This window comes from Heliangelus exortis, chromosome 4 (genome assembly GCF_036169615.1).
Source record: "Heliangelus exortis chromosome 4, bHelExo1.hap1, whole genome shotgun sequence".
Classification (NCBI taxonomy): Eukaryota; Metazoa; Chordata; class Aves; order Apodiformes; family Trochilidae; genus Heliangelus; species Heliangelus exortis.
Window position 1 is genome coordinate 30,402,781 of NC_092425.1, and position 21,765 is coordinate 30,424,545.

General features: G+C 40.8%; 1 protein-coding gene across 2 annotated transcripts; it reads right to left on the reverse strand.

Annotated features, from left to right (window-relative positions):
- Positions 1 to 2,217: 2,217 nt before the first annotated feature.
- Positions 2,218 to 21,526, reverse strand: CHRNA9 (cholinergic receptor nicotinic alpha 9 subunit). Of its 2 annotated transcripts, none has more exons than XM_071743692.1 (5): positions 20,380 to 21,526; positions 6,730 to 6,875; positions 5,826 to 5,980; positions 4,625 to 5,157; positions 2,218 to 2,921 (listed from the first exon to the last, which is right to left on the reverse strand). In XM_071743692.1, exons 1-5 carry the CDS (start codon positions 20,582 to 20,584, stop codon positions 2,365 to 2,367), a joined length of 1,596 nt encoding a protein of 531 aa, XP_071599793.1. In that variant the 5' UTR covers positions 20,585 to 21,526; the 3' UTR covers positions 2,218 to 2,364. The 2 variants fall into 2 exon arrangements, with proteins under 2 accessions (XP_071599793.1, XP_071599792.1); XM_071743691.1 differs by lacking the exon at positions 20,380 to 21,526 and adding an exon at positions 7,927 to 8,076.
- Positions 21,527 to 21,765: the final 239 nt, after the last annotated feature.

The window sequence follows — 21,765 nt, forward strand, 5'->3', positions numbered from 1 at the left end:
TTAATAAATTCAAATAAGCAGGAACAGCTTTCAAATTATATTCTTGTAAGGAAGATAATTCTTTTGTATGATCCAATCTTCACCTAAAACATTTTAGGGAAATGCTAAATACCACTTCAACATCACCAGCCCAGCATGCAGCATACAAAGGAGCACCAGCATAGTAAAAAAGACCCATCATCCATCTGATTGCCAACTTTCCCTTTACAGGTGGGAAGACCACAACTGTAGCATCTGGTTATGAACAGAATGGTATGGGCACAATCCGAGTTTCTTAGAAATATATTCTATATAATCCATACCTTTCAAATTTCACAAATCCTGTTGCAGGGAGTTCCTTAGCCTTCTCATATACTGTACAAACTGTGTATATTTGATGTACCCACTACCTACACTGGAAGAGGCAATGAATGCTAACTCTCTACTTTCTTTATATTACAATAAGCCTTGTACAAGCAGTTGATCATCAGTTTTCCATGCTTAAAACTCCCATTCTGAATATTTTACCTTTATCTTTAAATATATTGCTCCCTTAGCTTTTGGAACAATATTTTTTTTTCCACAACAAATAAAAAATCAATTTCTTCAAATAGGCAGTGTAAGTGCCAAACACCAAACTCCATGACAAATGGGTGCAGCCATTTTTCTGCACCATGAAAATGAACAGCTTGTCTTTTAAAGGAGCTATTCAGAGTCACCCCGGTTGACTGGGAACTGATAATACACAGGGAACACACTTGAGACTTTTTCCACATACTGAGTTTATTCTTGGCTACCCACCTAGTTTAGCTTTACATTAGAACCTGGACTTTAAGGTTTGCATTATGTATGAGAATCCAGATAAGCTTACAGCATTAATTATTCCACACAAAAGAAAGCCTGCCATTAGCAATTCAATGCATCAATTACATTATAGTAATAATAATTACAACTCCCTTCCTTCCAATAAATTTGGGTATAACGACTGCATCACTTTTCTGTTTTGACTCCTCATTCTTAAGTTACAGCTTCACAAGTGTGGCCATACCAACTGCAACAATCATTAAAATTAGTTTTATCGCATGAACTTTTGACTAGGATCCATTACAATGTCATTCTGCCTCTCCCACTGCATCTAGGATATCACGGTTTCAAAGTTCAGAGTACTTTGCAAAAGCAATTCATCTGCCATCTTACAGGCATGTCTGGGGTACTAGCCTCTCATTTTACTACATGAGAAATCTTCCAGAGCTCTAATAGTTCAAGACTGTTGACAGAAATTAACACACAGCAGAGGGTGTTTTGACGTTGCCAGTGACAAACACAACCACATACATACTGAGGTTCAGCAAGAAGTGTTGATTATGGCACTATTTTAATGAGCCTGTAAGATCATGACGTTGTGTGAAGTAACACACAGAGCAACCTCAGCATTCCTGTAAACACTTGAAGCATTCTGGAGGATGTAACAGTGAACAAGGGATCCACGGGGTAAGCATTGGTGAAGGCAAATAAAACAAGCAGAGACAAAAGTCACAGCCTCCTATTTTAGCAGTCACAAATAGCACTTAAAGGCCCATCTTGCACAAATGCCCACAGCAATGAGACATCTAGGGAGGACAGGAGAAGCCTTTCCTATTCTTGGGCTCAAGAGAAAGAGAATAGAAGACAGGCTCTCTGACTTGGTGAGGAAGTAGGCCTGGGAATCTGGCTTACTGGAGACATGGTGACAATGGGGTAATATTCAGCAGCAGAAAATTATTAAGAGGAAGATTCATATTCAGTAAGCTCAACAGTATTACAAGTGAAAGGCACACCAGAGAACAGATAGTTAGGGTAGAGCCTATGAAATTATATAAAAAGTGGCCAGAAAGACCCGTAACAAAAAAGTAAGTTAGGAAGATGAGCTAAAAACGGGAAAAGGCAATGCCATGAAAGGATGATTTCCAAGAACTACAGCCATGTCACAAACACACATTGTTATTTTCTAAGTGAGAGAGAGAAAAGGTTGGTCATGTTTCAAGGTTTCAGGACTGCTGAGATGCAGTCCTGTGAATACAGTTCTCATTGCTAGACTATCTGCTCCATCGCTCCAATACTCCTCCCCGTTGAGTGTGAAGTCCTGGTCACTACCCATTAAGAGAGAGCACAGGGTGCTTACCTGGCAGCCTCATCAGGGCTGCAGTCTCATAAATAAAAGGCAAGGAAAGTCACTAACAAACTCAGCTGAGCAGCATCTCAACACTGTCACAGCCTAGAGAATCAAATTGTTTATTGTTACAGAATGCAAGACAAACATCTCAAAAGCATCCCTGTCCCACAGCTCCAGGGAAACAAGCTAACTCAATATATTCAGATTTACAAAAGGAATGCGCTCATCTTCCATTAAGCTGCTTTCCCAATGATCAGAACACTCATAAAAAACACCATGATAAAGAAAATCCACATGAAAAATCTGTCCATCACTTTTGCAACTTTTTTCCATTCAACTCCTTTGGCCCGGTTTGCCTTGTGGTCACGAACACAATTAGCAATATACTCAGTATTTTTAATCAGAATTTTGTAACAGGAACAGCAATTAACACTCTCCCTAATGTTTTCGCCATGAACCCCATAGCTCTTGTTCAAATTTCCACTGAGCTTCTCCTTGAGATCACAGTCATCATTCCTATGGGAAAGGTGTCTACTCTCCTGTTTGTGTCTCCGCTGACACTCATCTTCCCCCTCTAACTTATGTTCCTCTTCCTTCTCTCTTTTTGGAGTTGTGCAATTTTCACCCACATCATAAACAAAAAAGATTTTTGACATGTAGTTCAAAATAAGCACCCTGGCCCATTGTGGAACAGGCTTTGCTTCTGAGCCACAGTGATGGAGATTCATTATAATGATTGTCAATGCAGTAGAGGCTGTGATCATGGTCATAGTTGCTATATAATACTTTCCTGGAACACAAAGTAAAATTTTATTAAAGTTGCAATGCTAAAAAAAAATTCAACGCAGAAATAAGATAACATAGTGCTAACTATAAGTGCAAATGAAACCAGTTTTTAATCACCCTGATTATCTGGGCTTAGATTATACTTAATTCACCATTTAAAAAACTTAGATTAAAGCCATTAAAGTAAAACCTCATACTTGTTACTGGCATGCCTTTCTTAGATGAGTGACTATTGTATTAGCATGGTAAATATTTGCAAGCCCAAACCTCCAATGTATTGAAATATACTCATTCAGAAAACAGCTTAGAAGTGTTCATCAGGAGCCTTGCTCTTTTTCTGGTGTCTGTAAAATCCCAGTATTGATGGCTCCACACAGCACATGAAAAAATTCACTTCGAAATACAAAGGCAAGTGGTGATACTGTTTTGCAGGAGCTATGGAGCAGACAGATGCCATTGCATTCTCACAGACAAGGGAATATCCAGACTTTGTAGGGGTTCACAACTCATGTCTGAAGCCAGCAGGTCAGCCACAGAGCTGAAGGGTGGCTCTGTGGCCACCATTGCTGAGATTTGTTGTTTCTTCAGACTGTACAAATTTTAGCATAGAGATCCCACACGGGGGTCAGGATGGGAACAGACAGCAAATAGCGAATGCAAGCTGAGCCCTTCAGCCACTGCTTTTCACAACTGAAGCACCCAGCTGAGCAGCTGGTTCGTCTACTGTGGCTTCTGATCTGCAGCTGGGGCTGGCATCCGTGACACAGGGTGGGAGACTTGACAAGTGTGACGTGATCCCAGTTTTCAAAGGGGTTGGAAAGGATGGTGAGGCAGAGTGAGAGAAAAGAGAAAGCAAACCGAGGTTAGCTCCTGGCTTCTTAATTTGGACAGTGTGAAAGGAAGGTTGGGAAGATACTCTGCTTCAGCCATCCTGCATTCTAGGCAGGAATAGTTGCTGCTGGTGTGGGAAATACATTCAACTTTCCTGTGAAATGACAGGTGTTTTGTCTCAGTTAAACCATCAGTTTTTCATATAAAAAACAGTAATGAAAATAAAAGTAATGAGACCTTAAGTATCTCAATGAAGCTGGAAACCAGAGTGGAGGAAACTGTTTCTAGTCCTCCAGAAACCACGGCAGCATTGTGCTCCAGGGGCAGATCAGCAAGAAGCTGGGGGTCCTGGCAGAAGGCAGGTGCTGAACACCACCCTCTTGCTACACATCAGCTCTTTTGAACTCTCACAGATGTAAAATTCAGCATAATGGACTGCCAGGTATTATCATTCGATGTAACAATTGTTGGATATAAAATTCAGCCCTGGGCATCCCAGTCAGGCCATCCAGCTATCTGATCTGACAGAAACTTTGAAACAGTCTGACCTTGTGTGTACAGCTCTTGCTTACCCTTTGTACACTAGTTCTAAAATTGTTTTTAATTGCTAGCTTTATTACAATATGTGATAAGATAATTCTAAATGTCTAACTAAATTTAATAAGTACAAAATAGCTAGCTAATATATTTTTTTAAATGATCTTTGAAGAGCTTCAGCATACCTGTCCAAATTCTATGCACATTATAAGTATTTCACAATGTTTTAAAAATGCAACACCTTTATCTTACCAGAAGTCACAAATTGCATAGGGTTCCCCTGCCATAAAGCCCTGCTATTAATAAACTATGTTTAAAGACAATGTGTGTAAAACTCACCTATCAAGGGTATGCTTTCAGAGGGAGGCATGATCTCTGCAACCATCAGCTGGAACACAGTCAGAGCAAGAAGAACTGTAACACCCAGAGACACCTTTTCCCCAGAGTCTGCAGGGAGATAGAATCCCAGTGGGGCCAGGAAAGATATCAAAACGCAGGGCAGTAACAGATTAAATATGTAGAATGAAGACTTCCTTTTCAAAATCAGCGTGAAGGTCACATCTGGATAAGGCTCAGAGCAGCAGCCATAAGTTATGACATTCTTAACTGCTGGCATACCATGAATCTCCCATTCCACATCTTCTATAAAGTCAGAGAGGTCACCACTATCAAGAGAATTGATGATGTCTACCTGATTACCATTATAGGTCCAGGACCCAAATGTAAGGTTGCACTGCTGGCTGTCAAAAGGAAAATAAGATACATCCACAACACATGAGCTTTTTGTGATAGCAGGTGCATCCCAAGTGATTTTTCCATCATATCTCAACACAACATTAGTATTCACTGGCTCTGAAAAGTCATCATCAGCCCTAAAAGACAGAAAAGTGACAGTCAAGATCAACAGACAACAACTTAATGTGTGGGCCGGGAAAGGGGGAAGAAGACCTTTGCTTCACACAGTTAAAATCATGCTTCTGAAATCATGTTATTTATTGATACTGAATTTTATTAGGAACTTACTATTATTTACAGGTACAAGGCCCACTAACACCACACATCAGTGCTGCTAAATTATGTTGTATTTGTTGGCTACAGTTTCTTCAAACTTGAGCTCAAACACAATACCATAGGATAAGAATCCATTCAAAGATGCAAATAATCTGCTGGTCACTACTGGCCTGGGAGAGTAGGCAAGGAGTGCAGCCTTTGTGTACCACCTTTTTGTGGACACAAGATCTTCCAGAGCTCTTCAGCAGCCTCAAAAGAAATTACTTCATACTGCCAGTGCATTCAATTCCCAGTGCAGAGAAATTCGTAACAGTTTTGCTGTGTAGCATAATCAGCTGCTAAATCCTGTCTATGGCTTTATTGCAAAATATTTAGATGATCAACAGCAAACATTAAGACAACAAAAAAAAACCAACAAACCCTTGCTAAGGTATGGTGAAGTGGTGGAAGTTCAGACTCTGGGTCAAATCCTCATTCAACCCCCTCCCTCAGATAAATATTCAAGCTTATTTTCTCCAGTCATACTCACTTGTTATATAGGACAATATCTGGTCTCCAAACCAAATCACTTGGAATCCTAATAGAATCCAACCCATCGTATTTATCCTTGTCCCATTTGAGGTATGCATCATACCAGCTTTGTCGAATCCATAAGTAAGTTGACAAAATTTGGTTCCTTTCATCCTGCATAAAAACGTAGAAATATTTCTAGCTGAAGGTGACAAAATCACATCTCAGGTGGAGACAGAACTTATTGTACAGTGTCCAAAAAACACCAGAAAGCTGGCAGGCCATGAGAGTACTTCTCTGACACGTACACATGCCCATACATTGTAAGAAGAGCTTATTTATTTTAACTTTCTCTTGTCCAACCCTTCAACCTGCACCCTCCCTAGCTTTAATTATAGTTGTCTGAGGCTCCAGTATCCCAGGAATTTCCTTTTGTGAGCTTCAGAATACCAAATGGGTGATAGATTCAGCATACCAAATTCTCTGAAAGCTTGGAGAGGCCTTGAATATGTAAATCAGAAGTCACAAAAGTGATTTTCCATTCTCCTTCCAGACACATTTTCCTTTACCTTCAGTATATCTGGCTAAACCAAATTTATAAAAAAGTTATTAAAGGCCAAAATAGGGAGTTTATATAGTAATTAATTGCATCTTAGCAAAAGTTGCCTGGAGGGTGGAATACCAACCCTTAACTACAGAAGTCTTAACAGTTCAGTAGTTGTAAGTTTGAAAACTTAAAATGCAATTCTTAATGTTGCAGTCAGATAAAAATCTACAAAGAACTGATAACATGACTCTGGTGAGGAAGCATTATTGAAGTTGTCACAACAAAACACAAGCTGTTTTTCCTTCTCCAAACTAAAGGTTTATAGCCGGTACATTTCAACACATCTTTAGGAAAACAGAACTATACTCTTACTCACCATGTCTTTAATTTGGGACAATGTGATTTGAAGGGTGACATTCAGTACTTTATCTGTGTCTTCCACTGGTATCAGAGCATTTGAGTAGTCTTCAAACAGTTTATTAAACAGCATGTGAGCATATTTTCCTTTGGCTGATTCTACATCTAGATAACATTAATTTGGTACATCAGATTGAGCAGTAGCAAAAGATAAACTCTTTCTAAAGCTTCAAGTAGCATTTGCTGTAACTATATTTATCATTCACACACTGTAGAATATCATTTAGTGGAGAAATAGGAGTATTTTCAAATAAGGACAGCAGTCGCCTGTACTAAATGGATAGCTAACTCTAGCATTCCACACCTACTGAAAAAAAAACCTCTGCATCTATAGATTCCTGCCTTGTTTGAAGACAAATATCATTACCTCTCTTTTACTGATGTCTTTCACAGCCATTGAGATTACAGACTTCCAGTCACATACCTGCCAAGCTAAAATCTGAAGTCTGAAGACAAACCTGCTCCCAGGCTAATAACTTATGATATCTCCCTAGATGCAGCACTGAGATTCATGCTACTTGCAGAATTTACTCCTTTTTAACTACCACTTGGGATAAGTCTGAGCTGCTTTTCTTCACAAGCTGGCAAGTGCATGATGTATGAGCACATCCTTGCACTAACACCTTTTCCAAGCCATGTATTTAGAGATGGTTCTTGCTATCCAGGCTTAGTCACTAAGGATAATTCACTGACACTTCAGGTTTTAAATGACACTTCCTCTATTCTAGACCATTTTGTACATCACAGTCTGCAGGCAGTCTTTATATTACTTTTAGATAGATTCTGACATTTCTGCAAGCAAAGGGCAAGGACAGTAATGCTCAAGTCTTGCGCAAATGCCAGCTGGCACTATGTAGGAAGCAAGTGCTTTGGAGTGTATCACACTCTGGTGACTCACAGGGACTTCCTGGACTAGTAAGACTTCAAAGCAGACCTTCCTGATTGAAAAGAAAACCCAGAAAAATAAAGCTTCACAAAGAGTTAAGTTCTAGCTGTATATGACTATTCACTTTGCCTTTGCATCAGTGAGACAAAGTAAAATGAAACAGATGAACAACTTCTGGACATAACCTGCATAAGAAATGTCAGGACACTGGCTCCTATCTGAGTAAAATAAACCTCAATGCAACATTTAGCTACCAAGCAGTATTCTCACCTTGAAGCATCGCTGCTGTAAACAGCAACCAGAGAGAGTTGAAAAAGGACGACAGGCTATTTTTCTTCATTTCTGGATCTTACATAAAACTGTTCACTCAAGGGCACAAAAACATTTATCACCATCCAAAACTAACAAAAAAAAAAACCCAAAAAACCAAAAACCAAAAACCAAAAAAACAAACAAAAAAACCACCAAAGATGCTAAGGCACTGATGAGGTGCTAGAAGGAACTTAGTCCTCTCTCAGCAGCTGTCAGAGTCCCAGAGCCATCAATGATCTCTGTCCCTGACACCGCCTGGGCTGGAAGGAACCCTCCCTCTCGGTAACCTGAGAGCTGCCTGCTCCCAAGGTAATGCTGAGGAAGAGGACAAACGGATGGGGTATCAATAGGAAAACAATATTGCATCGTGGTTTTTACTAATAATGTAAGATTCTGACCAATTTATGAAGAATCTTTTCACATATCTTTGGTAAACCACATCTTACTGCCCCCATGTTCAGCAGTCGCTTGCTCAGAACCAGTTCTGTGGAACCTGCAGACCCTCGCAAAAGTGATCTGCCTCAGTACAGTCACACTGTGTAGCAGGCATCCAGCATGTCACACAGCAAAACAGCCCATAGCCTACCTATTCCCATGCTGATAAAACACTGTTTTCAACAAAGTGGTGCCAGGTGGGAGATACAGCTACACCAAAGCCAGACAAAAAGAAGAATATTTGCATTAGTCCAGCACGTGTGCAGACAAGACTTTCTTCTGGCATAGACAACTCTGAGACCAGTACTCAGAACAGTAAATCAGGAACAAAACTGAGCTCTGCAGATAAAATGCTATTTCCCAAGACAATATAGTTTTTCCCAGGCGAACTTGAAATGACTTTATAAAGAATTACAGAGCTATTGGACAGCTCTTGCATTTAGAATATGAATATGAAAAAATATCACACTTGGCCTCCCATCTACCCTTGTGATCAGAACTCCATTATCTCTGCCTATAGTACTCATGTTGCCAAGTTAGCTTCCTAGTACTGCTGGCATTTTCTTACACAAGTTTCTTACAGATAAGAGGAGATTACTTTCTCTTTTCCATAGTTTAGTCCATCCTTCATGGTATACTGCATCCATCCATTTTGCCATCCTTTCAGAAAAGGTAATAGAAAATAGTCACTAAAATAGAAAAGTGAAAATACAGAACAAACAAAAAGAATTGGACCAGAATAGTTCTGATCCACAAAAGATGAAGCACTCTTTTGGCTACAAGAAAGCTGATCCCTCCCTGCACAAATTTTCTATACAGCAGCACTCCTGGCACTCACTGGCTAACGTTTGTGCTTTGGTGGGGTCTATAAATCAATGACATTTATGGCCAGGCTTAGTAGGTAAGTAATATATAATTTCAGTTAGAACACCTGTAATGAAAGCCATCTCTATCAATTCATTTGATGAATTGTGAAAGGGGAAAAAAGTGGAAAGCAGTTTAGATGTCAAAAAGGTCAGAGCAGCCCATAGGCAGTATGTAATAAACCACTTTTTCTGTGGGATGAAGGCATGTGCTGTTAAGAGACAATGAAAATCAGAGACAAAAGATTAAAGATTTTTGGATACAGTCAGATCAGTGCATTCTCAGAGGGTACCTTTAGTCTACAGGACATTGCCATTATGTCAGCAAATAACTACTCCTTACTTCTCCTATTGTTGTAACAAAAGTGACCAGGGGTACCGCTTTAAACTGTGCTATCAACACTATAGGAACCAAAACTAAGGTTGCTTTGCCACACGCTTGTGAATCTTGTGACATATTACACCAGCAATATATATCTGCCAAGTAGTGCAGACTCATGTATTTGCATAAGATTATGTACATTAAAGAACCCTACACCCTTATCTTCTTGAACGAAATTGCAGGTTCAAGAGAAAAAAGAGAATCATTCTTACATGTCTTAACTCAATTTATTCTTAAAACCACATACATTACATACATTAATTATAAACTTGCAAAGGGATAGATCATAACTGAGGCATTTTGCTCTATCAAGTATACCAAATAGTTGCCACATATTGGAGGTACAGTCAGGCAAACATAAGCACACATACACAACAACATGCTACGCCTAACATGCCACATTGCTTACACAGTGCTTGTAAAAATAAAACTATTACATCCAAAAGACTTTCTCTGATTACAGATAAAAGAAATGTGACAATTTTCCAAACCATTTGGGTTTTTTACTTTTGTACAGAAGAAAACTGATCTGTAATTTTAATGAAAATGTCCCTAACGCAGACATTTTTTGTGAAGAGCAAGTATTAACATTAATAGGTATTATTATCTGAGGCACTCATCTAAAAACCCATGCTTCCTCAGAACACAGTTTTAAAATGTGGTGTTATCTATGGCAATACTACTCCCAGATCAAACAGCCCATTTAACATTTGAATGGAGGTTAAATTTATAGTTAAGCAGTTCTCTATTTTTACAGTAAAAAGTTCTGCTACAAGGTCAGGAATCACTATAAAGTACAGAGCAGCTTACAAAAGATAATTTAAGAAAAGACATGGAAGTCTGGAAGTTAGAATCAAGCCATTAACCTCTCCCAGAACTAGATTCATTACCAAAAAATGTGAAGTTATTTTGTTAAGAGTACATCTGCCAGCAGATGGCCCTGTTAGCCAGCCTTCTGATCCACCCGGAGATTCAACAAGATTTTTTGCTTCTCACACAAAAATCACATTGCATTTTACTCTACTTTGACTATTTTCACTGAGTATTTGCCTTACATTTGCCTTACAAGATGAGCTGAGACAAGATGTTCTTCTAAAGAAATAAAAAAGATAAGCAGAAGGAACAAAACCACTTAGTGTCTGAACCCAGCTCTCAGGTCTGCTTACCACACATGAAAACAGTCATGAGTGGGTTTCTGGGCAAGCAAATATATCTCACTGTCATCAACTGCATGATACAAAACCATATGTGGAGCATAGGCTGCTACTGCTGATGCAGAGAGTGGTTAAGGCCCATGGCACAATATCCAACCATGCTTCCATGTATTTTGTTCAGACATTTGAATTTGTGAGAATGTGCCTGAGCTATAAAGGGAGCAGAACATTGTGTTCATGCTTACATTCAGTGGGACAAGAGCATACCACTAATTTCTGCATTGAGCTTTTACTGAGTGTTGTAACACATCTCACTTTTTATGGTTCTAGACAAACACATATGCTTTTATCAAGGCAACATCCAAAAAATTGTGATTAAGTTTACTGCCATGTAAGGGAAATTTGCCTTCAGATGCTCTTTAAGGACAGAAGTGAAGATGATATGGGAGGGATCTATCTCTTATTAAAACTTCAAGCTTTAGATATTTATCTTAGCCAAACTATAAGCAAAACAGGAAAGTGTAAAAACATTTTTATTTAAAATTTTGTTCTTTCAGTTGAACAAATCTTTCCGCTCCTGCCTAAAATAATTCACTTCCGAGGCTGAGGTTTTGATACATACATTTTCTGATTTTTATGTGAATGGAATCTTACCCTTTTTTGCATAAAAAGCATTAAGAGTTTTTAAGCCTCCAACTGGAAAAGCTATAGATACAGTATTATCACAGGCCTCAAGACCGTCTGTACCATTTATAACTCGTCCCTTCATCAGAGACAATAAAGAAGAACAGATTGGTTTCTAAGCACAGTTTGTAAGAAGTGTCTCACAGTCTGCTTCTGCCTTCCTGCCAATTTTTCTCTCCAGAAGCTGTTGCAGTCACATTCTTCACAGAATATTATCTTGTGATAGGGTCAAGCAGTACACTAACTCTTCAGGGCCAGACTTTCCTCCTTAGACCAACTGCAGGCTTAACAGCACGGGTAACAACAGCTCTGTGCCAGTGGCACAGCCTCACTGTGCCTGCTCTGCAGAAAGAGAATATAGCACTTCATTTAGTTGCAGCGTGTTTCCTATCCACCTCATTTTTTCTCACCTACCTACTGCCTCCTCCTTCCTTCTCTCTGAAATCCCCAACCACCTGAAACCAGAACACTCATTCATATTTTCTTGCACCCTATTGTACACATGGAAGACAGGAAATGTATTGGGAAGCATTCACACTGGCCATGAGATAATGTAGAACATTAGCCACATTTTCCAGATCCTAATTTACAGGTTACAGTTGTGAGTTCTGAATATAAATTTTATTTGGGTCCATTCACATAGGCAGCTGTGCTGACCATTTCTCAACACCTGAAGCAGAGAAGCCTTTTGCTCCTAGAAGCCTTATGTGACCTAATATGATCATAAATGCAGCATGTTAGTCCTTTTTCACCAGGTAGCTTGGAGTCTGACTGATATTTTGTTCATCCTTGAGAAGCATTCTGTATCTGGCAAGGTTGAGAGCAAAGCTATTTTATAATTTTAGCTATCAGAAAGCTATGTTATATACAGTTCTCTGACTGGTATCATTTACAGCTTTGTATCATGCTGAATGGCTTAACAAAGGTTCTGTACTCTACACAAAGACAGCATCTGAGCTGAGACACCTGTACCAGATCACAGGTTTGCTGACAGCAGCTTGATACTCCAAGATAAACTGGACTGAAGAAATATTTCTACCCTCTTACAAAGGTACAGACAGACTCATGGACAACAGGACATTATCCCAGCTTTTGGAAGCAGAGGGAAACCTCCCAACTACCACTGCATGGCAAAGACACCTCCAAGTTCCCCAGAAAGCAATTCCTTTCAGCTTCCATGCACATCACAAATCTGAGATTAAAGTGAGGAAGCAAGACTGAAGGGCAACAGTTTAGATACTATCTCAAAATTAAAGTTTCACTTTCTCCAAAATTCAGAGGGTGGGAACATCCCTTTAAAACACTTACAAAGCTAATCACGTTCACAAGGGTATCAGCATAGAGGTGCCCCTGAAAATACCTGCTTTCTAGATAAGGTAAATTTTCAAGATTAAGTTCAGATCCACCTTACAACATGATACATCTGAACTTCTGTGTTCTTACCTGAGTTCCTCAGGGTTTAGGGTTTCCCTACAAATACATAATAATAATGTTGTACATCATTATGGCAGATGAAAAAACAGAATGTCAAATGATGGTCAACCTAAATTTTTCTTCTGTTTTCAAGGAACTCACAGAATTCCAGTTGCAAAATGACTGCTAACACAGTATGCATATATGACATTTAACCACTTTTGTATACAATTTTACTTACATAGTAACACAAATCTCTGAAAATACACTAAACAAACATTCATATTGCAAAATTTGGCTTTATCTAATTACTTCTGCTCCATTTCATCACACATATCTACCCAGGTGATTTCCCCATGTTCCCAGAATTTAGAGGAAGAAACTAAAAATAATGCTTTACTTAGACTGCAAAATTTCCACCTTTGCAAACTACTCCACTAGCAAGTTTTTTCTAAACCAAATAAACTAGTTTCCAAGCTTATATATATTGCAGAGGTGCCCACCTTAAAAATATCAGAACTATATGGGGGAGGACACAATTCTACATTCTCACAATGCCTTTACACTTCAACAAACCTCCCTACAGGATAAAGCAAACAGCAGCTACTCATCTTTTTGAGGTAAAAGAGGTTTTGATAAATCATGGATGTAGCTACAGAAACAACTTGCAGCATATGGCTACTGACATTCTAAATAATGTCCTAGCATGAACACAGCTACATTATGCTATGGACTGAGAAAGAAAAAAAAAAAAAGTATTGAGCAGGATACTGTAGTAAGCCTGCGCTTTTATTTAAACTCTTAGACTATGCTCATTCTGACTCAACAGTATCACTTAGATTTTGGTGACAAAGCATCACCATTTCAAGTGAAGACAGCATCCATTGTCTTAAACACTTCTGAAAACAGAGGCTGCAAAGCAGTTAAGGGAAGATGTAATTTATACATCAGTTTTCACCTGCAAAATTCTAAGCAATTGTCCAATGTCAAGATATTGGCTCCTTCTTTTCAACACACAACAAATGCATTGAAATGTAGGCTTAGTACTTCCAAGGGAAAAAAGTTCAAGTGTTAATATAGGGAGTCACCATTTGACCCATACATAGGATTTGCCATATAGAAGTGTAAACCTACAATAGTGACCTGAATCTTACATGCTTAATAACTGCTATTTTTCAAGTCTTATGGAAGATGAGATTGAGGTATAAAAGCTGTTAAGGCTAAAAAAAAGTGCTCTAACTGCTACTGTAATCCCATAATAAACCTGGTTGGTTTGAATGCTGTTGAAAAACACTTGCTGCTTGCCTGCCAACAATTGGCAGGGGGCTGTGAAGCACCTCTGCCAACTGCTGAGTTGCCTTTAGCTTAAGTAAGGGCATTTTATTCTGAAGCATAACCAAGATGTTGGGGAAAAGGCATGAGAATACTGCACAGCTTATAGCTATACTACAGCCAAGAGAACACAATCCTACAATCATCCTGCAGCTACAGCTTTTGGAAAATATGTACGGAAGTGCAAAAGCCAGATCCTCAAGCTACTATAAAAGCACTTGTATAAGAACATGGCTAGAAGTTGGAACAAGTTTAGCAATACCTTCCATAGTGGCTTGCTTCTGGGCTCTAACAAAAGCAGAATCTTACACTGCCATTTCAGAGAAACACTCCAAATCCAATGGTACCAATGGCAGGTATGGTTAGGTCTGTACTCTGATGGATAACTGCATTGTTCTTGGTGGAAAGCTATACATTAGTGTCACGGTTTAACACTGGCCCGGCAATTAAACCGAGTAACAGACGCTCCCTATTAATCTCTCTCTCCTCCCTGATAAGAAAGGAGAGAGAATAAGGGAGAGAGACTTATGGGTTGGAAACTAAACTACACAACTTTAATGAAACAGTAATGATAAATAGGAAAAAATTACTAAATATATACAACAAATATACAAGAAAATGGATACCACGTTCCTCCCCTCTTTCCCCCAATAGCTCTCACGTCACCACCGAGGCTGCAGGGCAGCCCTGGGAAAGTCCAGGCTGGACTCCTGGAGTCGGCAGCAGTTGGGAACTGGAGGCAGGAACACACAGATTCAGGCTGGCACGGATCAGGACCACAGGCAGATGAATGGACGGGATCCTTCCAGGATGCTGGGTGAAGGAAGGGAAGGAGGAAAGGCAGGAAGGGCAGGCAGCCGGAAGCTGGAAATCTGGCCTGGCCCTCGTGATCCCTCAAATTTATACTGCGGATGACGTATATGGGATGGAATACTCTGTTTGGTCAGTTCTGGCATCTATCTTGTCCGTTCCTCCCCAAAGGAGGGATGCAGATGGGACCTCTTTATCCTCCTGGAGGGTAAAATGTTTTCATCAGCATTTCAGGGCAATGTAAGTAGCAAACAAGATGCTGATATGGTTAAGCAACAGTGCAGCAAATACACAGCCAGGTCAGAGAACAAAATGGCAACATATAATTACAACTCACTGGAAGATTAGCATTTGGTGAATTAAGCACTTGCTTCACAAAACATAAAACAGAGCCTTCTTCAACTACCTTGACTGAAATACATTGTTTTTCCTTTAGATACCTTAAAATACTGTTCTTCTAATGTCTATAAAGCTTCCCAGTTTGCAACACAGACCATTGTAAACATCCTGAGAAGGTATGACTTAAGAATATGAAATGAAGCATCTTTAGCAGCAAGGCAGAGCGGGCAGGGCAGACAGAGTGCTGGGCATGTCACACCCAGTGTGCTGCTATTAGAGCTGCTGCAGAATGCCACTATTCCCCTTGCTATAGCATAGAATGACCAAGTCTCTTCAACATACAAGTAAACACCATAACCATATACATCTTAAAATAAGAAAGAAGTCAAGGTGACAAAAATGAACTATAGACACTCAAAAGGCACATTAACAAAGGGTAACATTATTTTTGTCATTGTAAGGAATATGTCTTTGATACAAGTATCACACTCAGATTAGAATCAAAGACATACCAGCCAGGTATACAAAGAAATTTTTTTGGTTTAAATAAAATGCAACTAACCACTTCCCCTTTTTTCTTGAAAAAAAGAGTCTAATTACTTGAATTCAACAATTATGTAAATTGTAAGAGTTCAAGCTTCCACATGAATAATGATTCACCATTATCTCCCCATAATACCATGAATTCCTACAGCAGACAGCCATCAGCAGTACAAGAGTAATTTAGCTCTTTCTGGAGTCAGTATGCTTAGCCTTTCACCCTTAACATGATAAAAACGTGTTAAATCACTAATTAACACTGTAAGAGAGGATCTTGTGTTGAAATAATTTCCCATTTTGATTCCTAAAGTAAATATCCTTCTGCTTCTATTCAGAATCTTTAAAATTGCAAATATCAATTTTTGATGGTTATCTGATGAGATGTGAAACTCCTAACATTCAGGAGAAAGTGAGTCTCATTTAGCCACAAACTCAGTTTTATTTGCTACAAAAAAGTAGACCTATAGTTCAACAAGTAATTACAGATCAAGCACTGCATTTATAACCCTGTTATCTGAAAATATGCTGATCAAAACAGGGCTTTTTGAAAAGCTAAATACCCCTTGTGATAGCTGTTCCTTAAAAACAAATTTATCTTCTTAGCACTGGGATAAGAACTCAATTAAGTTGACTTATCATCTGTCCAGCTAATTCCAATATTTCATTTACACTTAAAGGGTGCAAGACCAAAACCTCTGGATACAGCTACAGAATGTAGGTAGAAATAAAAAGAAAGGTAATTCTGCTTCATGTAATACAGAAGTTATTTTCCCAGTATTGTAGAGCAACCATATGACATTTACTTGACAAACACCATGTTTTCCATAAGACAGACTTACCTCCAAGCTTTAGAAACAGAATCACAGAATGTAAGGGGTTGGAAGGGACCTCTGAAGATCATTGAGTCCAACCCCCCTGCCAGAGCAGAACCAAGACTAGGGCACTTATATTATTGGTGGTAGTATTAATACAGCCATTCCCACTTTACTAGAATTTATTTATTAGAATTTAGAAACTCTAAAGAATATATGCAAGGCTTTCTTGTCTCCCCTTTAGGGAAGCATAATTTATCACTGAAATCAATTAAATGGGAAGGTCCCAGCAACGGACATCCACTGAACTGGTTTTGTAGTGCATTCCTTTTGATACCTCCCAGGTATGTAATGCTGGTGCAGCTATGTAGGTCTACTTGTATAGAGAGCTAAAAACAGGGAGATCACTTGCTGTCCAGGTAAAACAGACTTGGGAAAAATTAATTCATTGACAGCTTAAATATTTAGATAATGGGAAACAACTGTCCCTCAGCCCCAAGCCCCAAAACTGCCACATAAAGCTATTGCCTAGACCTTTCACAGCAAAGCAAGAGTACTAGAAGCTGGCATGATACAGCACAAGCCAGTGAGCAGACACATCACATACACAGGGGACAGCAAAAATCCATCAGCAAAGATTCCACAGGGCACAAAGCAGTTCCTTATCCAGGTGTGTTCCAAGCATCTGCTCAGCCTAACCAGCAGCAGCAGCTGGTGGGCACTGCGGGAGAAGTTCCTGGGTAGATGATACATTTGCATCACCTTAGCATTATTTACACTTAGATTTCATGCACAGGAACTGAAATATAAACATTTCTAGTGAATAAAGCCACGCAACGTATACAGCTTTTAGCTGAACTGCAGTTAAAAGAAGGATGCCACATATGATTGTAACCACAGAAATCTTCATGCACTCTAATTAGTTCCCACTGTGAACACAATGCCACTCAGCGTAGCAGATTGGTGCTGCCCTACATAGGCAGTATTTTATTAATCAAAAGTACCAGAAATCATGGGTAATTATCCACATGTCGATCAAGCCAGCATTAAATTTTAGCTAGCTCCCACACTTCTAAAACCCACAGCTTTGTTAGAAAAGGACAGAGAACAGAGCAAGATTAAAAATCAGGCTGCTTAGCATTAATCATGGTCCAGGTTTGGAGCACTGATTAGTAAAAGGGTGATCAAAAAGCTTGCTCACTACAGTGTTCAGCCAGGGGACAGTCTGACTCACCAACTCTAGTCCAGCCATATGGTTAAAAATATATTCCATCACATGCTACCAAAGCACTACACATGTTACAATTACAAAATTAAAAGTACTCAAGCCATGGTCCTTTTATTCTTGAAAACTCCTCAGTTTTGAAAAGCAACTTAAAATTCAGTAGGAAAAAAAAAAAAAGTCCATTGAATTAGGGAGAGCAAGTATCACAACCTAAGGAAATCATTAACTTTTAAGTGAACCATGTGCTATTTTTGTTATTTAAAATACTGAGTGGGCTAATTATGCTCAGAGGGAAATGGGTCTAGAGGATCAAATGAAATATTTTCAGAGACAGAGTTGACTGAATAGAAAAGCTGCTGTCCCTCATTTAAGCAGTACGAGATACCACTTCAAACATCTCATGAATATCAATGTTTTAAAAATCTCATCCCTGGGTGTCTGTTATTGGGCTAATAATGTAGCTTTTATTTCCCTTTTTAACCTTAGTGATATGTTAATGCTGAGAAATGTACAACTATGCCAAAAGATACTACAACTTAACTACCTCCGGTTTCACAAGGAATACTTTGAAGTCTCAAGAGTTTCCCTTCAAAACTTCAGAGACTGCTTGTCATGCATAGTTCTCAAAGTAAAGACTACAATTTGTTGTGGGTAAAAAGCAACAATATTATTAGTGGAACTGTTTTTAAAAAGGAAACATTTATTAACTCACACTTCACAAGATAAAACCGACGGCAGACATTCTCTGTCAAGACTAACAAACAAGGTCCACCCAGCAGGTTTGACACTCCCCCTCCCAACCTTGAGCACTGTGGACAACACAAGCAGCAACTCTGAGTGAACTTCAGAGATCACTCCACTGAGAGCCAGAAAATTCAGGTGTTAATTACTGCCAAAGACCAGAAACTACACAGTTCAAAGCAGCCAACTATAGAAATAAGGTAGTTCAGTAACTTCTTTCTACTTTCGCATAGATCTCCATGGGTATGATCTCTGGGGAAACACACAGGGCCATCTTGCCAGGCGAGTGATGTCTTCCCCAGGATACCCGTAGGAGGCAGCCGTGAGCGCAGTCCCCAGCCAGAAGGAATGCACACCATAGTGCTCTGGACACAGCCCCAGCAGCTGCAGAGCACACCGGAGAACAGTCAGGAACTCCCTCTTTGTTACAGTCCTATTATCCAAGTGCATAAAGAGGGGCCCTTCCAACTCTGAACGAACTGTCACATAGCTCTGGAGGGCCAGAACAGGGCACACCCATGGCTCTCCAGACAGCCCAAGACTGATGAGGTGTCTCTCCTGACTCACAGGAGAGTTATGCAGGCAGAACACCACTCTCCTCTTCATCAGCTGGAGATCACTCAGGTACAGCAGCTCAGGCTGCAGTACATCACAGCGCTTCGCCACCATCTCTCCTATTCGAAGTGCCCCAAAAAAAGCAACAGTAAACAATGCATGAAACAGTAAGCATTCATAATTAGTTACGCATACAGACTCCAGAGCTCCTAAGAGAGATCGCAAGAGCTCAATTGTTATAGGCAAGTATTTATCCCTCAGGATACCTGCTTGACATTTCAACCCTGTCACCATGCAATGGACTATAGGATCTTCCAGAGGATCACGGTTACCAGTCAATTTTGATAAGTAAGACAGTGCTGCCACATATATCAATGTCTTTGAAGATGAATTAGATCCCACAGCCAAGAACCCTCTGACTTGCTCCTCTGGAATTGGCCATGCTGCAGGCATCTCCATGCTTTTCCTAAAGACAAGGAACTTCTTCAGTCCTTCAAGGTAGGCTTCCCAAAGCCTACTATTGCCTGAGTATTCCAACAGTGACAAAGTCTTCAAAGGCTGAGGTCCCAAGGAATGTTTCTGAGGACAACTAGACTCCCTTCCTACAAAAGAGCACCCTCATTAGCACAGGCTGACAAGCATGTCACTCAAGCAGCAAAAAGACAGTGCTCCTCAGTGCAATACATCCACACAATAACCTGTTAGCTTGCATGATTAAAAACAACTCACACACAACTATACCTACAGCTGTTAAGAGCTCAGATATTTTTCAAATGAGAAGCTACAAGCAACATACCTGGTCCATTTCAGATACTGGACCTGAGGATACTCTGGGAATTTGAAAGTTTGTGGAACAGTAACACAGAGCACGAGCAAAAAGCAATTTTAAAACCGAGCCTTCCTAGGATGGCTTACAGAAGTTACAGCTTCAAAGGGCACACAGCATACCCCCGACAGAAGGCGGTACGTTTCCCATCCCAGGAAGGGAAACTCCCTCGAGGCCTCCCTCCAAAGTCTCCAGCGTCACTCAAGAACACGAGCAAAACCAAGGGAGCAGTGGCCGGCGGGAACCATGGCCACCAGCCATCTGCTCGCCGGAACCAAAGGCCACACGGCCCGCACTCACCGGCGACGCTCTCCCCGGGGCCTCCGCGCTGCGCCGCATCCTCGGTGCTCCCTGCTGCTCCGCAGCTGCGATGCGAGAAGGCGGCTGTCCGCCCAGCAAGGACCTGCTCCAGCCACTCCATGCCGGGCTCCAGGGACAGCAGCCACAGCATCTCCCAAAACGGCGCGGCGGCAGGCCCAGCCGGAGGGCGGGCACTGCGGGACATGGCGGCTGAACCGCTGACCGATAAACACACCGCACCGAGAGCCTGACAGCTGCTCCCATCTACACGGGACACTTTATAGCCGGCAGCCGCTCGCAGCCCCACCCCGCCATCGGGTACCCTGGGCCGGGCCCGGCCCCTCCCAGCCCGGCGGCTGCGGGTGTGAAGCGGCCATTAGCGAGAGGAGGCGGACGAGGAGCTGGGCTTGGCCTGCGGGGTGTGAAACTTAGAGGTCCATCTTCCCCCAAAGACTGCCTGCCAAAGCCTGAAATAGGAACGGATTTACTGATAAGGGTGAATGCCCTCGTTACCTCCTCGTTGTTCTCCTGGGCTCTCCAAGGTGTGGTTTCCAGAAAGCATCCCGGAGAGGAGGGCTCAGGGCAGCTGATTCCCTTCGGAGTTACTCATCAGTCATTCTGTCAAGTTGGCTGCTGATAACGCACCTCGATCTCTTCTGCACAGTTCAGCGAGATAATGACCCTTCTGCAGGTCAGCTTGCCCTGCTGAATCCCAAAATAAAACAAGCAGCCTTCACCTGTATTTTTCCAGTTTGGGTTTTTCATTTAGCATTTTCCTCATCTCCTTTAGGGTTGTTCTAGAGAGAGGGTACCCAGTACCCGAGGGCTCCTGGCCTCACAGGGCACCAGCAGCTGCTCCTCACCAGGACCCTTGAGACCCAGCTGGGTCCCTGTGAACAAAGCTGTGCAGGAATCTAAGCAACCACCATACTGGGAACTTCCTCTCCTTCAAGATTTGACTCTTATTCATAGAATCGTTTTGGTTGGAAAATATCTTTTAAGATTACGCCATGTGCAATTACAAGTACAAACACAAGTTTGACAGAGTGTGGATTGAGAACAGCCCTGAGGAGAAGAACTTGGGATCGCTGGTTGATGAGAAGCTCAACATGTGCCCTTGGCAGCCCAGAGAGACAATAATTCCTGGACAGCAGGTCAACAGAGGAGATTCTCCTCCTCTACTCTCATGAGATCCCATTTGGAGTATTGCATCCAGTTCTGGGGGCCACAACATACAAAAGACATGGAGCTGCCAAAGCAAGTCCAGAGGAAAGCCACAAAGGTGATTACAGGGTTGGAGCAGCTCTCCTATGAAAACAGGCTGAGAGTTGGGGCTGCTCAACCAGGGAAAGAGAAGGCTTCAAAGAGACCATACAGCAGCCTTGC